At 43.7% G+C, this 14,439-nt stretch overlaps 1 protein-coding gene across 6 annotated transcripts in view; it reads left to right on the plus strand.

The window, feature by feature from the left end:
* The window catches only part of DIP2C (disco interacting protein 2 homolog C), a 489,268-nt gene that overhangs the window by 300,675 nt on the left and 174,154 nt on the right, over positions 1–14,439 (plus strand). For all 6 annotated transcript variants that reach the window (XM_074985037.1, XM_074985039.1, XM_074985041.1 and 3 more), the window contains one exon: positions 2,634–2,744. In XM_074985037.1, coding sequence (XP_074841138.1) covers positions 2,634–2,744 — 111 coding nt within the window. The remainder of the gene's footprint in view (positions 1–2,633; positions 2,745–14,439) is intronic.

A 14,439-nucleotide genomic window follows, 5' to 3' on the forward strand; every position in this document is an offset into this window, starting at 1 on the left:
TTACTGCACTCTGTGTTCTGCTGCATAGAATGAGACTATTTTATATAACAGCAACGAAGGGTCTTGTGGCACCTTATAGACTAACGAAAAGTTTTGAGCATGAGCTTTCGTGAGCACAGACTAACTTCATCCAGACTAACACAGCTACCCCTCCGATACTTGACGCTATTTTATGTAGTCACTTCTGTGTCCTGCTGAGTGTTTTGATATTAATTTGCTGTATGGTTATAATGTTTAGTACAAACTGGGGAGTAATCAATCAAGCAGACTTCACAGATTATTGTTACAGACTGGAGGAGGATACACTTGCATTTTTTTCATTTAATCTAGACTAGAAATGGTACTAGATTGAAGGACTGTAAGGAGCTGTTAATTCGTCATGTCAGCAGGGGCTAGATGGACAATTAGTACATAGCAGGCTACTGCTGGTAAAATTCACATATCCATATTGCTGTGAAATAATGTTTGTGTAGACAAGCCCAAAGTGACTTGGACAACACTTTTGCATGGTTAGTAACGCTTTCTGCTGTGCACTGCTTTCCAGTAAACCCTTGATTTTATGGACCCCGATTTACTGACTTCGGGAACAACAGACAACCCTATTGTTCCCGAAGTCCACTGGGGTCTGTAAAATCCTAATTCTCCCCCCGCCACCACCACCACCACCAAAAAAAAAATAGGTTAAGGGACTTAGTGATGCCGTGGCCTGGAGGAGGCACCACCTCCTCCTCTGGAACCACCCCACGCTCCTCTCACCAGGGGTGTGGCACATGTGGGCAGACAGCACTCACGTACATTCCCACTCCTGGTGGGAGGAGTGCGTAGTGGCTCCAGTGGCAGTGGCTGCACAGCAGCTCCAGCCACGTGTGGCAAGGCAACTCCTCCCAGGGTCCTGCAGCTCCAGCCATGTGGTAGGCTCTGGTGGTTCCACATCCAATGGCAGCAGCTCTGGCAAGTCACCAGCCATGTGGGTTTTTAGGTTATTTTTGCAGGGAGACTGAGGGAGCCTGGTGGGGGTGGGTGGAGAGTAAGCCCTCATTTAACAGACTTTTGGGAATAACAGACACCCCTTTCCCCCATTAGTCCATTAAATCGAGGGTTGACTATATTGACGTCAGTCACCGAGTGTTCTCAGGGCCCCGTTTGCCACATAATGCAGTATATCTGAAACTGCAGAGGCGGCAAGCTCTCATATGCCCAGAGAGAAAAGAGGGGAGTGGGCCTTCATGTGACTGGTCGTGTGGCTCTCATGTCTACATACTCTCCCTTCCTGAAAAGATCTTTTAATCAAATGGAGAGTAGAAAAACTGGTCAAAACTTCTGAAGTGCCATGAGATTCAGGACAAGTTATTTATAGAATGCTTCGTTTGGCCAGTTAAAAAAAAAAAAAAAAAAGATGCATATCCCATTACACTTCTGTGCACATAAGTGATTTTAGAGTTTGAATAGGAAGCTTATGGAATCATTTATAGAGTTTAAGTAGGAAGCTCATAGAATCATTTATATGCAAAAGAATCTCTAGTGGAACATCTAATCCAGGCCCCCTGTGTGAGAGTAGGATTTAATTATTCCTAAGTAATTTCTAGGGTCTAGTCTTAAATATTGCTCTCTGTAGAGGATCTACCACCTCCCCTAGCAACTTGATCCATTCTGTGCCTGCTTATAGTTGAAGTTTCTAGTTCTGAATTTAATTTTTTTCCTTCTCCCTCTAAAGCCCATTACTTGTTGTTTTCTTGTTAACGAAACATACTCAATCTCCTTCACCATTAAAATCTTCTATTTACATTTTTTTAGCAATGGGCCCAATTTATTTCTTCCACACCATTCTGTTACCTCAGTACCACTAATCTCCTAGAGTATATGGGGGCTGGAAAACTTTGCCATATAGGTGCAGCTGAAAGAAAAGCCTTTTTTTAGTAAGTCAGTACCTTCACCTTTTGAGTTCAAATGAGCTGTCGTACTAAGCGTGTTCTGAAACATCTTGCAGTTCCTTCACCAAAACCATAGAAGGCAACACTTTGCAGGTATTTCTGATAGTTAAAATATAACAGGAGTATTTTGATGTGTCCATTTCTACATTACAAAGAAATAAGAGAGGATACAATTCCAACTTTTATTTTAAAAAATTGACATGTCGCTTTGAGGCAGGTTCCTTTCAAATCCAACTAGTGCTAATTGAAACACATCCTTTTTGATTTATCAGTCCTCAGTAGCTACAGGACAGACTGTTTTAGTATGCTTGGAATTTATTTTTAATCAAATCCAAGATAGCTACAAAATTTAGTCTCATGACTTCCTATTCATTCATCTCCCTTTGTCCATACACACACAGCCTCCTGAACACTGTTTCTACAGGAACCACTTGTAAGTAAAAAAAAAACATAATTTGGAGTCATCCCCCTTTGGTATTAGGTGTTTGTAGAATGTAGGCTCCTTTGGCCATTGACTGGCTTGGTGAGTGCCATTCATATAACTAGGCTAGAACAGCTGACAAAATACTAGTACTAGTATTTTTACCGAAAGAAACCAAATGATTTGACAGCTGAATATTGTTTGCTTTTTGTGTGCTCAAATGTGCTTTGGCAACAAACTTCAGCAATCCAACCAGAACTACTTGTTTTTCATTAATGCAGGGGTGGATCAGGCATTGCCACAAGAACGTCGAACTCCAGTCACCCCTTCTTCTTCCTCTCGATATCATCGTCGCAGGTCTTCAGGGTCACGGGATGAGCGTTATAGGTCAGGTAAGTAGAAATGAAAGAGACAGAAGTGGAGAGAGTAACTTTCCAGTTCGGGTGATGTCTGTGGGACTCTAGTTGAACTCTTCTTCCAGGTACCACAACTGGAAATGTTCATTGTGGGCATGAGGTGAAATTCTGCTAGAATGATTCTAATTGGCAAATGACATAAGAGAACACTTAATTAGAAATGAATGGGCTGGCCATGTTAATGAACCCTGCCTGGAAAACATGGATAAGGAACAGATTGTAATATGATTAGTAAATTGTGAAGATGACCAAAAGTTAAACACTAGTTTCTAAATTAGAGTTGCAGTTCTCTTCACTCACATTGGTGTGTAAATCACAAGCCAGGGCATTACGGGTCTGTAAGTTTGAGGAAAATGTCATCCTGTATCTTCTCAAAGATGTCAACTGTTTATAGTACAAAGCAACTGGACAAGAATTAGGTTTGCTGCAGCCACTTCTGTAGCAGTTCAAAGGAACCTCCACTCCACATTCTCCTGCCAGTGCCTCAAGGAGAAACCTGGCAGATTAACCATGTAATCCAGCCCAGCCCTCCCCTCAGTAGCTGTTGCTGGCAAACATCACAGCCTGTTTGTTGCAGCACCAAGAATTCTGCAGCAAACTTCTCCCAGCATATGCCTACGTACACAGCCTGGAGTTTAAAGAGCTGGCATGAGAGGGAGACCCACACCTCCACTGATCTTCCACTCTTCACAGCCAGAGGACAACTTGCCTGCCAGAGGGACCTCCATGAGATGAACTGAGGAAGTATTGTGGATCATATGTTCAATGTCAGAAGGAACCACTGTGATTATCTAGTCTGTACTGTATAAGTGTATTGATCTGGGCCAGGATTTTTGAGGGCAGGGGGAAGAGTGGAGTATAGAATTGTTATACAGTGTTTGAGAAGAGCGGTCGATTTTAACAGTCTGTCCTATACAACTGGCTGTGTTGGAAACTTGTAGGGAGCACCTTCTCAAAATGTTGGCAGCATGTTGCTGTTTCATTGCACTTAAGTAAAGTGCCTGTATATTTGTGTTCAGATTATTTTGGTAAATTTTAGGTTAAATAAACCTCAGGTAAGATGCAGTGGTTTTTTGCCAGGTTTTTTCAAATAATGGTTAAGTTTGCCACAGGCTACTACTTTACTTCAGCATTTGACTTGTGAGAACTTTCTGCATCATTCAGCTAAGAATTGGCTGATTTCTCTTCAGGAATGTTCGGGCATTGGTCCCTTGTGGCACTCAGTGGTGCTCAATGAGTTGATCTTACACCCATCAATGTGTAAACTTGAGTGTTTCAATCAGCCCCGTTCTCCTCCTGCCTTCCCTGCAGCCCCAGGATCAGCTCTCGTTGTAGCTGGCATGCTTTGAGAAGCTGATGGTCCTGTCATTCCTTAGCTGGTCTGCAGCTCTTTCACTGGCTGCCTGCTCTGTCACAGGGATAGAAAGAAGGATGAGAGATTAACTGGCTCCTCCATCATCTGCTTCTCTGACAGGTTCTGGCATCCCCAAGAAGAGCAGAGTGTGAGCTTAAGTAGCTTATCCTGAGCTTGGGGATGCACCTTACAAAGGGTGGCTCCCCTCTTCTTCCCATACAGCTACTGAGTTCAGCCCCTTAGAGGATAAAAGAAGCTGAAGCTGAGAACCAACTGTGATATGATTGGGCTTCTGGGCACAGCTAGGGGAATCAATCTAGGTTATCTTTACTTAAATCCAGGCCACTCGCAGCCCCAAGCTGGGGTGTCCTTCTCACTACGGCAAATCCAATCAGCCACAAAAGTACCTATGCTAGCCCCCCTGGCCAGCCAGAAGCCACATAAGCAAACCCATGGGCTTCTCAGCAGCTATCCCAGCCCAGCCCAACAACCCCCAAATTTAGGTGAGAGGTTGTTAAACCTATTTTACCCACTCCACACAGATTCTTTCTGGACCCAGAGGGTTCAGCCACAGTTCCTGGTCAATTTGGATCTTACCCAAATCAGCATGGTGAGCCAATCCTTCAGATCTATATCTAAAGGTTTATTAATAAAAAAGAAAACAGGGTTAGAGAGAAAAATTGTTAAAGCGATACTTTACATACATCAATTACAGCTATTGATGCAGGCCAGCAATGTTATTTCTGATTCCTGAAAGTCCATTTCAGGTTACATAGTTTTAGTTACTGGAGAAATGTAGATCTGGCCAGCTGGAGTCAGCATGCTGGTGCATGGATCCTTGGAACAGGACAACAGCTTCTCTTCTCAAGATGGATGCTGTTTGGTCCACCTCATGGTTCTCTTTTGTGTTCAGGGACAAAGTCCTTTTTCCTTCCTATAGGCCCTTGAGGGTCAATGTCACCTGACCCAGCTGAGCGGCGGTGGCTAAGTGCCATTGGTCACTGGTTTTGCTGGCACGCCCCAGTCATTTACATGGCAGCTGTAATGGATGTCTGGGTATCTGATTTCAATTCCTTTGCTCAGCCCAGGTCACCTGACCAGTGGGCTGCATTCCATTGACAAGTTTCAAGCTTCTGAAACACGGATTTGATGTCTGGGCATCTGGCTTATTGTTTAGCCCAGTGTCCTGGCTGGGGCTGAGTTCACACTTCCCATTGTGAAGCTTAGCACTAGACATTGTCAATACAGCTGCATAGCTAAAATCTATAACTTTGTCTATCAACATGATAGAAACATAGGTTCAGGGCATCCTCAGCTTTCATTAGACAGAGCCCCCTTGTCACAATATTTGGGGCCTACAGATACATAGGGAGTGTAAACTGGCTTCCATATCCAATCTAAAAATCTAGTCATGTGACACCAACAGCCAGCTATATTAATTGATATTGATTATTGTTATTAACAGGGTTCAGAAAAGAGCTAGATGAATTCATGGAGGACATGCCCATCAATACTTATTAGCCAGGATGGGTGAGGATGGTCTTCCATGGCTCAGTTTGTCAGAAGCTGGAAATGGATGACAGGCGAGGGATCACTTGATGATTACCTGCTCTGTTCGTTCACTCTCTTTAGACCACCTGACATCGGCCGCTGTCAGAAGACAGGCTGTTGGGCTAGATGGACCTTTGCTCTGATCCACTGTACCATTCTTATGTACTCCAGCAGCAATCCAGGTCAGAGGAGAATGGAAGCATTTGTGTGGATAGGGTATCATCCCCCAGTACATCATAAACCAGCTCTGGCCAGCCAGGAATCAGGGTGCTCCAGCCACTTCCCAGACCTGTCCTCATGTCATCTCCCAGGTGCTAGGGAGGGATATGTAGGAGCTAGACAAGCTCCCTCAGACTGCAGGAATCCCCAGCAGTAGGGGTCTTGCCGGCATTTCCCAGTTCCACTGCAGCTTTTCAGTGGGGAGAAAAGAGCAGAAGAGGAGAACATCTGCCCCAAAATATTGACTGTGACCCCTTAACTTTTTTTAAAAAATGTCGGGTCCTTAAGCTGTAAAGCACCAGTCTAGTTCCATATCCAGTCCCTTCTCAGAAAACTGCACAGGTAAAATACAGCTCCAGCCACTGACTGTTCTCCGTTCTGTCCTCATAAGGGCAAAGATAATTCAAATAGATTTGCTATTTAGTTTTGTACGCGTTTTCTAGGAAGCCCTTTTTCTGTTTCTGTATTTCAGCTCATCTTGTTATGTGGAGGTGAGTTCCTATCATTCCCCTGTAATAAGGCTTCTGTGCTGTAACAATGGCATTGGCTGGGGGGAATGGATGTGGACTGCACAGCCATAACTTCACTCCCTATTAATGAAATCGTCTGGTTCAGTAAAGTCACCATCATACTACTGTGGTTTTGCTTTCCCCTCACTGATTTGAGAAGGACTTTTTGCAGTCGATTCCTGAAAGCTTGACAATAATATGTATATTTATGGCAAGGCTTAAAATTTTGGCAATGAATGCTGTCGTATGTGACATTTCAGGAAAATGAGCCACCGCGCCCTCCAGCAGGTCCACTTGAGGAGCCCTTTGTCCATGCACTACTTCACAGCAAAAATAAGAGTCTGTCTTTAATTTAAGTTCAGTTTTCAAAGAATTTTGCACCGGTGCTGTCTGACATTCCTACTGTAGCAGCACAGATGCTCCTCTTCTTTCGGTTTGGAATCAATTAAATCAAAAGCACGTTTCAGTCTCAAATGGTTCAATAAATTTTAGTCCCTCTTTCATCAGTCTTCATACTAAAGATGACAAAATCATAAGCAAAACTCCCATATGTGATTCACATTTCCTTGACTTCAGATTTTCTAAAGTTAAAAGCTTTTGTCTGATTTACTGAGGTGCTGAATATGTCATCATCTCAGCTCTGATGGTCTTGTGATTATTAAATCTTGTTGGTACCTACCTTCCACTGCTGGTTATCATATTTGGCTCATGTACCTGAATCAGGCCCTGAATGAAGTAATGGTGCAGTGTTTATCCAATAAGCAATTCACTTCCAGGAAAATATTTTGCATCGTGAGTTTGTGCACAAGTTACTCCAGTTAGTATCCGAATGCTTATGATCCAAGTTCTGCTTTGCCTCTCTTTTGTAAGGTTTTCAAACTGGAGGCCAAACATCCTGAGATTCATCCAAATTCCTTCCTTGAGTTTGGCTTCCATGCACTGATAGGTGTCAGCCAATGACTGTTTAAATAGGTCTTTACAGACTCAGCATCATCTCTCTTCTCATGCCTACCCATGCTCTGTTCCAGAGGTGGGCAAACTATGGCCTGTGGGTCGCATCTCGCCCTCGAGCTCCTGGTGGGGAGTGGGTTCGGGAGGTTTGTCCCGCTCCACATGTGCTGTGACTCTTCATGGCTTCCAGAAGCAATGGCACATCCCCCCTCCAATTGCTGTGTGTAGAATCAGCCCACCCCAAGTATTGGCTCTGCAGCTCTAATTGGCCGGGAACTGTGGCCAGTGAGAGCTGTGGGGGCAGCACCTGTGGACATGGCAGCACACAGAACCTCTTCTTGCACCATAACTACGATCCTCCTCCCTTCCCTGTGAATTCCTCAGTTCCAGCCCAGATCTCCTTCCTGTACCTCAAACCCTCATCCCTGGCCCTACCCTAAAGCTTACCTCTGTATCCAGAGCCCCCATACCCTCACATATCCCAACTCCTTGCCCCTGCCCAGAACCCCCTTCCACACCCTGAGTCCCCTCCCCCCCACCCCCCTGGAGATGTCATCCCATTCCACACCCCAACTCCAGTCATGAGGATTCATGGCCCACCATACAATTTGTATGCAGAGATGAGTCCCATGGGTTAAAATGTTTGCCCACCCTTGCTCTATTTCTGTGATAAACACTGTATCTTGACATTTTATTTTTAGGCTACCCACATTTCAGGGTACTCTTTAACCCAGAGAGAGGTCCATTCCCTTAGGCTTTCAGGAGTTTCAGAATCTGAACATGGAAATCAAATTTTCCTCATTGACCTGCTCCTCTTCAGTGGGCCATTCCAAAACTCCTAAACTGAATAGCTCTGAACTTCAGCATGAAAATTTTATAGCTCTTGAGATACTTAATAGCAGCCTTCAACTTCCTGAAGGGGAGCTCTAAGGAGGAGGGTGAGAAACTGTTCTCAGTAGTGTGAGATGGCAGAACAAGGAGTAATGGTCAGAAGTTGAAGAGGGAAAGGTGTAGGTTAGATATTAGGAAAAACTTCTTAACCAGGCGGGTGGTGAAGCATTGGAATGCGTTGCCTGGAGAGGTGGTGGATTCTCCATCCCTTGAGGTTTTTATGTCCCGGCTGGACAAGGTCCTGGCTGGGATGACTTAGTAGGGGTTGATCCTGCTTGAAGCAGGGGCCTGGACTAGATGACCTCCTGAGGTCCCTTCCAGCCCTATGATTCTGTGATTCTGTGATTAAGATGTCCAAAGAAATATTTAAGCAAGTGACTAAATTAATGCAGTTTCTTGGTGCATTACTTGTTTTTAAAATACAGATTACTTCAGGTAACCCTTTAGGAAGTGTAGCTTATGTTCATGGACAATAATTAATTCATAAATAAGTTGGATTTATTTCTGCCACAACTGAAGATTCTCTTGTTATTTACTGAACCAGGAAAAGTGTTCAGAAAGTTCTGTGAAATATGAGACAGAGATATATCTGAGATATAAATTATTTCTATACTATTTGAATGCTGGATTTCTGAGCTGATTGCAGCAAGCGCTAATTGATGGTATTGGTGTATCACATCAAAGTAGTGGCCATTACAACTGTTAGAAATCTGAAAGGATAAAAGCAAGAAGGTAATCAGAACTGAGTACAAGTCTAATTGTCATGATGCTTAAGGCTATGTCTATACCATGAGCTAAAATCGATTTTCTTAGCATCGATTTATAAATGCTGAGTTTCATCAATTTGATTTTGAGCATCCTCACATTCCCATATGCTCCCTACAAAATCGACTTATTGCTGCCACACACAAGTAGCTTTAATCGAGTGCTGCAGCAGTGTATTGTGGGAACCTATCCCACAGTTCCATGAGCCCCATAGCATTCTAGATATTTTCACTCATGCAGCATGGGGAAGAAAAATGCTGTGAAAGTAAATGTGGGTATCTGACTACATCTTTCCACATTTCATTCCCCTCTTTCCCCTGCTGTGTTAAGCAAACATCCCTTTTTCTAGATGCAGGTCTGGCTTGCCTTTATAAGATATGTAGTTTTTATAATTGAGGGGAGGAGAGGGGTAGTAAAGTGCTTAGGAATGGTTAGAAAAAAGATTTTGGGTTTCCCAACAGACCGGTTTTTGAAAACAGGATGCAAAAGCACGGGATCTTTGTAAGCTTCGATCTGTATTTAGACCTCCTGGTAAAGAAGACCCTCAGAACAAGAATTTGTTTAAGTAGGCAAGGGTTCTACACTGAAACGTCAGAGAATCATTGCAAAAGTTACGGTTTGGGGTGGCTAAAAGACCCCAGACTACAGCCAGCCCCGAAAGTCGTGACTGCCCAGGGATACCCACCACTTGCCCCTATTACCAGCGTGCCTAGGCTTGGATGTAGGTTTGGACCTGCATCTGGATTTAGACCTCCTGGAAAAGAAGATCCTTAGAAGAAGAATATGTTTAAGCAGCGATAACTCCAGGGAATTTTGTGGGAATTATGGATTTGGGAAGGCTTGCTAATGTGACTTAAAATTTAAAGCTTAAAGGTTTGCAACTTTCCTGGGTTAACTTTTATAGTCTGAGACAGTGTGTGCCTCAGGCTAGAGGTGAGTTTTTGGGAGTCCCAGTGATTACACAGACGAGACTTTTAGCAGCACTTATGGTTTGTTTATTTTAGCAGCTCGATGTTATCAAAGCAGCTGTTAACAGATACAAACTGAAAGCTGTCAAATACAGTTAATATCTGGTTACAGACAGATTTTACTTAACAATGGTGTAACAGCTAATACCAATTACTTAACTAACTGCATTTATGGTCTAAATTTATGCTATACAAGTAGGGTACAATACTCACTGACTCCTCTGAACTGCCCAGAAGCCGAGGCCAGCTTTTGTCAATCGGTGAGGAAGTTGTTATTGCAGTGAGTAGAATACAAAGTCAAAGAATAGAAAACAAAGGGTGTTCTAAGAATAGCAATAGCAAAGATAACAAAGATAGTAGAGATAAGAGAGAGGGAGTGGCGCTCCAGTGAGGCAACAAATACGCCACAGATGCGGGTTCTGTCTAGCACACCTTCCCCATGCAGCAAGGGGTTCTTATACCCCCTTTACCTCATAGATCTCAAATACTGATACTAAATTAAGCTCTGATGTCTTAGAATCCCCGAAATACCTTAAGTTCCTGGATGACCTTAACTTGGGGTCATCCCCTCTGACTGCACCCTATGTGTCAGTCTTTCAAGGCCAATTTCTGGTAATGGTCTGGGGAAAACACCATTATATGACCTTTACTTGAGTTAGAGTAAGGCCATTACACCTTTCCAGTCAGGGGTAGGTGAGGAAGCTTTGAACACCACTTGATATTGGGAAGTGAGGCAGGTAGCGAAGATTGACGTAAATGACTTAACATTACTAGTTTGACCTTAACTTTTCCTATAAATGGGGAAAGAAAAATTTTGCAAAAAGCCCCTCATGCTCGGTCTTACCAGCAGGCTGCTTGCGTTACTGCTGACAGGAAAGATAGGCCTCCCCTGGGCCTAGTTAGCTATACTATAATGACTTCTTGACAGGTGGATATTTTAAAAAAAAAAAAAACTAACAAAGCCTTAACCAAACTACTATAAACAAACTACAATTAAGCCAGCACAGGCTACAGTACACATGGGTGCTACACTGAAACTACAATGAATCATTGAAACAGTTACAGCTTGGGGTGGCTAAAAGACCCCAGACTATAGCCAGTCCTGAAAATTGTGTCCACCGAGGGAGACTTCCTCCATGCGGCTAAAAGATCCCAGGCTACAGCCAGGTCTGGACCTGCCAAAAAGAACCCTCAGAACAAGAATATTCCTTGCTGCAAGCCTTACTTTGAGAACTGTGGAAATTGTATAGCTACTACATTGCCTTCCTTGAAACAGTTACAGCTCGGGGCAGCTGGCTGGGCTGGAGTGTTCCTCCTTCCTTCCAGCCTCAGACCGGTGCTGCTCCAGCCAGGGTGGAGCGCTCCTGCCTGCAGCAATTCCCAGGCCAGGTCTACCATAGCCAAGGGCTTATCTGGCCAGGCTGGAGCATGGGCCCCATGGGACTAGAGCAGCCCCCTAGTTATGGTATTCCAGGACTCTTATCAGAGAGGTCCCACTGCAGGTGTCCCAAGACTCACCCCACGGTGAGAGTGGGTGCAAACAGCCTGAATTTTCTCTGCATATTTCATTGACGCCTTAAAATTTTCACTAAAACTTTCCTTAAAAAGTTCAAACTGAAAATCTTCAAGGAAAGTTTTGGGGTTTTTGACCCATGGCCAAAAAGCTGTGTCTAGAGTGGTGGTAATGGGTAGTGAGTTGCTCTAGCTACAGCTCTGTAGCCCACATGCTGAACCAGAATGAATAAAAATCATTACTTTTAAAACAAACGAGTAGCTTTTTTATTGGAATTGATTTTATTAAACTTATGTTTAAATAGAGACGTGGCCACGGGCACAGCTCCTAGCAGACCACTCACATCCAGTGGCATGAGAAAGGCATTCTAATGAGATAGAAACTGTTTGTGCTGATGGCAAGATAGCTTCTCCAGGCAGCGCAGGTTGAATTTACGTTCCTCCTAGTAAAATTCTTGTGCATTAGATTTTAATGCCACACGCACTGAAAAATACTCAGATTTGCTTCAGTGTTACTGGCAGAGAGAACACAAAGCTGTTGGACTGGAAACCCTATCAACACAATGATCTTTTCTGTGTAATAATTTATCAAACGTTTGTGTGTTCACCCAGTGATATTTGTCCTGAGGAAGGAAGGACAGTGAATATGTTTTTACCAGTCAGAAATACTAAAATTTACCAAACCATGAAGTGCTAGGAAGTTGTCTGTTTTGGGGAGCGGAACAGGATGGAATTTGTGTAAATGACCTAATGTATATTAATCAAATTTAGAAATTAAGGCATTGAGAATCCAGTGCCTCACATCTCTGCATTGCCCAGAGAGAGGCCCCTGTGGCCTTGAAAAATATTCCAGTTCCAAAATGTGGGTGCTGGAAAAGCAGAACCGCTGCTCATGTTTTCCTGCACACCATTCCCCACAATCAATGAAACCTGTCCTCCCCTTGCACTGGACACAATGCAGATACTCAGGGTCAGCACAAAAATCTTTAATAGAATGCAAAGAATGGGGATAGTATCCATAACCACCAATGAGAAAGCTGTGCTGATTTGACTGAGCTGGGGGTAGGGAGTGGGAGAAGAGGAGGAGAAGCAGGGCACTGTTGCACAGCTCTGTGGTTCCTGCCTGGAATGGGACATGAGGTTTTGTGTACATCCTGAGGTCCCTTCCAGCCCTGTGATTCTGTGATCCTTAATAGCCACGTTTTGTCCCACAGGGCCTATAAGAGGTACTGAAGATCAGTATTGATTTTGAATATTCTGCATTTTACTGCCCGCACAAGATGATGTTCTGTTAGCTCTTAAGACTTTTTCCATAGATCAGAAGCAGCATGGGCAGTACCAAAGTAAGCACCCCCCTGCTGCCTTTCCATGACCTAGAGATGCTACCAGTTGAGAGAACAGCTCAGTTTTCAAGCTCGTTATATAATGAGCCTCATTTTGAAACTCAAGAAGTAATTCAGTTAATGACTGCTGTGGATGTGGTGGTTTTTTGTGTCTGATATATGCCCCTAGGAACTGGACAGACCAACCCATTTGCCAAAGGCAGGACATCTGTCAGGTACTGACTGTTTGCTCCTTATCAAATGATGACTCAGGTAACTGATGCACTGGCTGGTTAGCTAGTCCATTTCAAGAATTTGGGTTTTTTCCCCTCTCCTTCCTGAAATAAGGATATCAGGAGGTTCAGTCATATGAGCCCTACACATTCTTACGTTCTTTCTAATAAATTTAAACTAAGGGTCCCTTGGCCAGCTTGAAGGTGTGTTCGGGTATGTTTATTTGCTTACAGTATTCATTGATTTGGAGTTGAGCAGAATAGTAGTAAAAAAGAAGGCAACTTTTGATGGGTACTTTTTGGAGCTGTTGCGAAGATGAGTCTATAATCACTAATCTAAGCTAGCTCAGATTCGTCAGCTACTTTTCCTACTCTAAACGGCGTTCAATAAGGAAAAGACTGAACAGTTCTTTGTATCAGGTGCTAGGTCATTCAGCTCTAAAGCAAACAATCTCAGTGTGAGTTATGAAGCACATGAAAGCAGGTCAGCAACAGAAAGACACCCTCTGCAGAGAAATTGTCACAGAGAAGAAGAAGATGTCAGAGCTGGATAGCCTCTCCAAGGCTTGCTTACTTCTAAAGGAAATTCAGAAGTTCAGTCTGGCCCTTTTATAGAGTTTGAAAGGAATTAAACACAAAAAGAGTTAGTCTGTGTGAAGACCAGAGTGCCAAGGGTGCCATTTTGGAAGGGCAGGGGGGCCAGCAGACATGCCTACTGGGATGCTGCTTGCTGTTCTTGCTTGTCCCCTGACTATGGGGGAGCAGGGAGAAAGTGCTCTGATTCCCTGAGTTACTCCTGTGCCCCCTCTCCTCACCAGCCAAGAGTGAGAGGCATGCAAGCAAGCTGAGAACTTTCCTCAGCACTCCCTGATAATCATGGGAGGGGAAGAGAGCAAACCGCATCCCAGTACATGTGGCTGCAGCCTCCTCTGACCTCCTGAAGTGGTGCCCTTACGTTGCATAACAAGGGCTATCAGTCCTGACTGGAATGTGTAGATTTGGAGAACTGTTTTTGCTGGTGCATCATTAGTACGTGTTATCTCAGAATTTGAGAGTCATAAAGTTATATGAGTGAGTTATTGTGTAGCTGGCCAAGAATGTCTTACCGGCTGTTAGAATAGCTCACTGTAGAACAAACAATGAAATAGATTCATTTGCTAACCCTTCAGGTCAATGATAATCAACCATCAACACAGAGCCAACACTAAACTGAGAAACAAAGGTCGGGTGCCCAAGCTTATTTTTGTAATTGCTAGAACTCTGATACCCTTTACTATGAGATTGTGTTAACTCACGGTTCAGAGGGAAATTGCTCGTTTGTCAGGACCTTTCTTGATGGAGCACACGGTGCGCCTACACGTCGCATGCTCTTTCGAAAACTAAATTGATGGTATGT

This window comes from Carettochelys insculpta, chromosome 2, assembly GCF_033958435.1.
Source record: "Carettochelys insculpta isolate YL-2023 chromosome 2, ASM3395843v1, whole genome shotgun sequence".
NCBI classification, from domain to species: Eukaryota; Metazoa; Chordata; order Testudines; family Carettochelyidae; genus Carettochelys; species Carettochelys insculpta.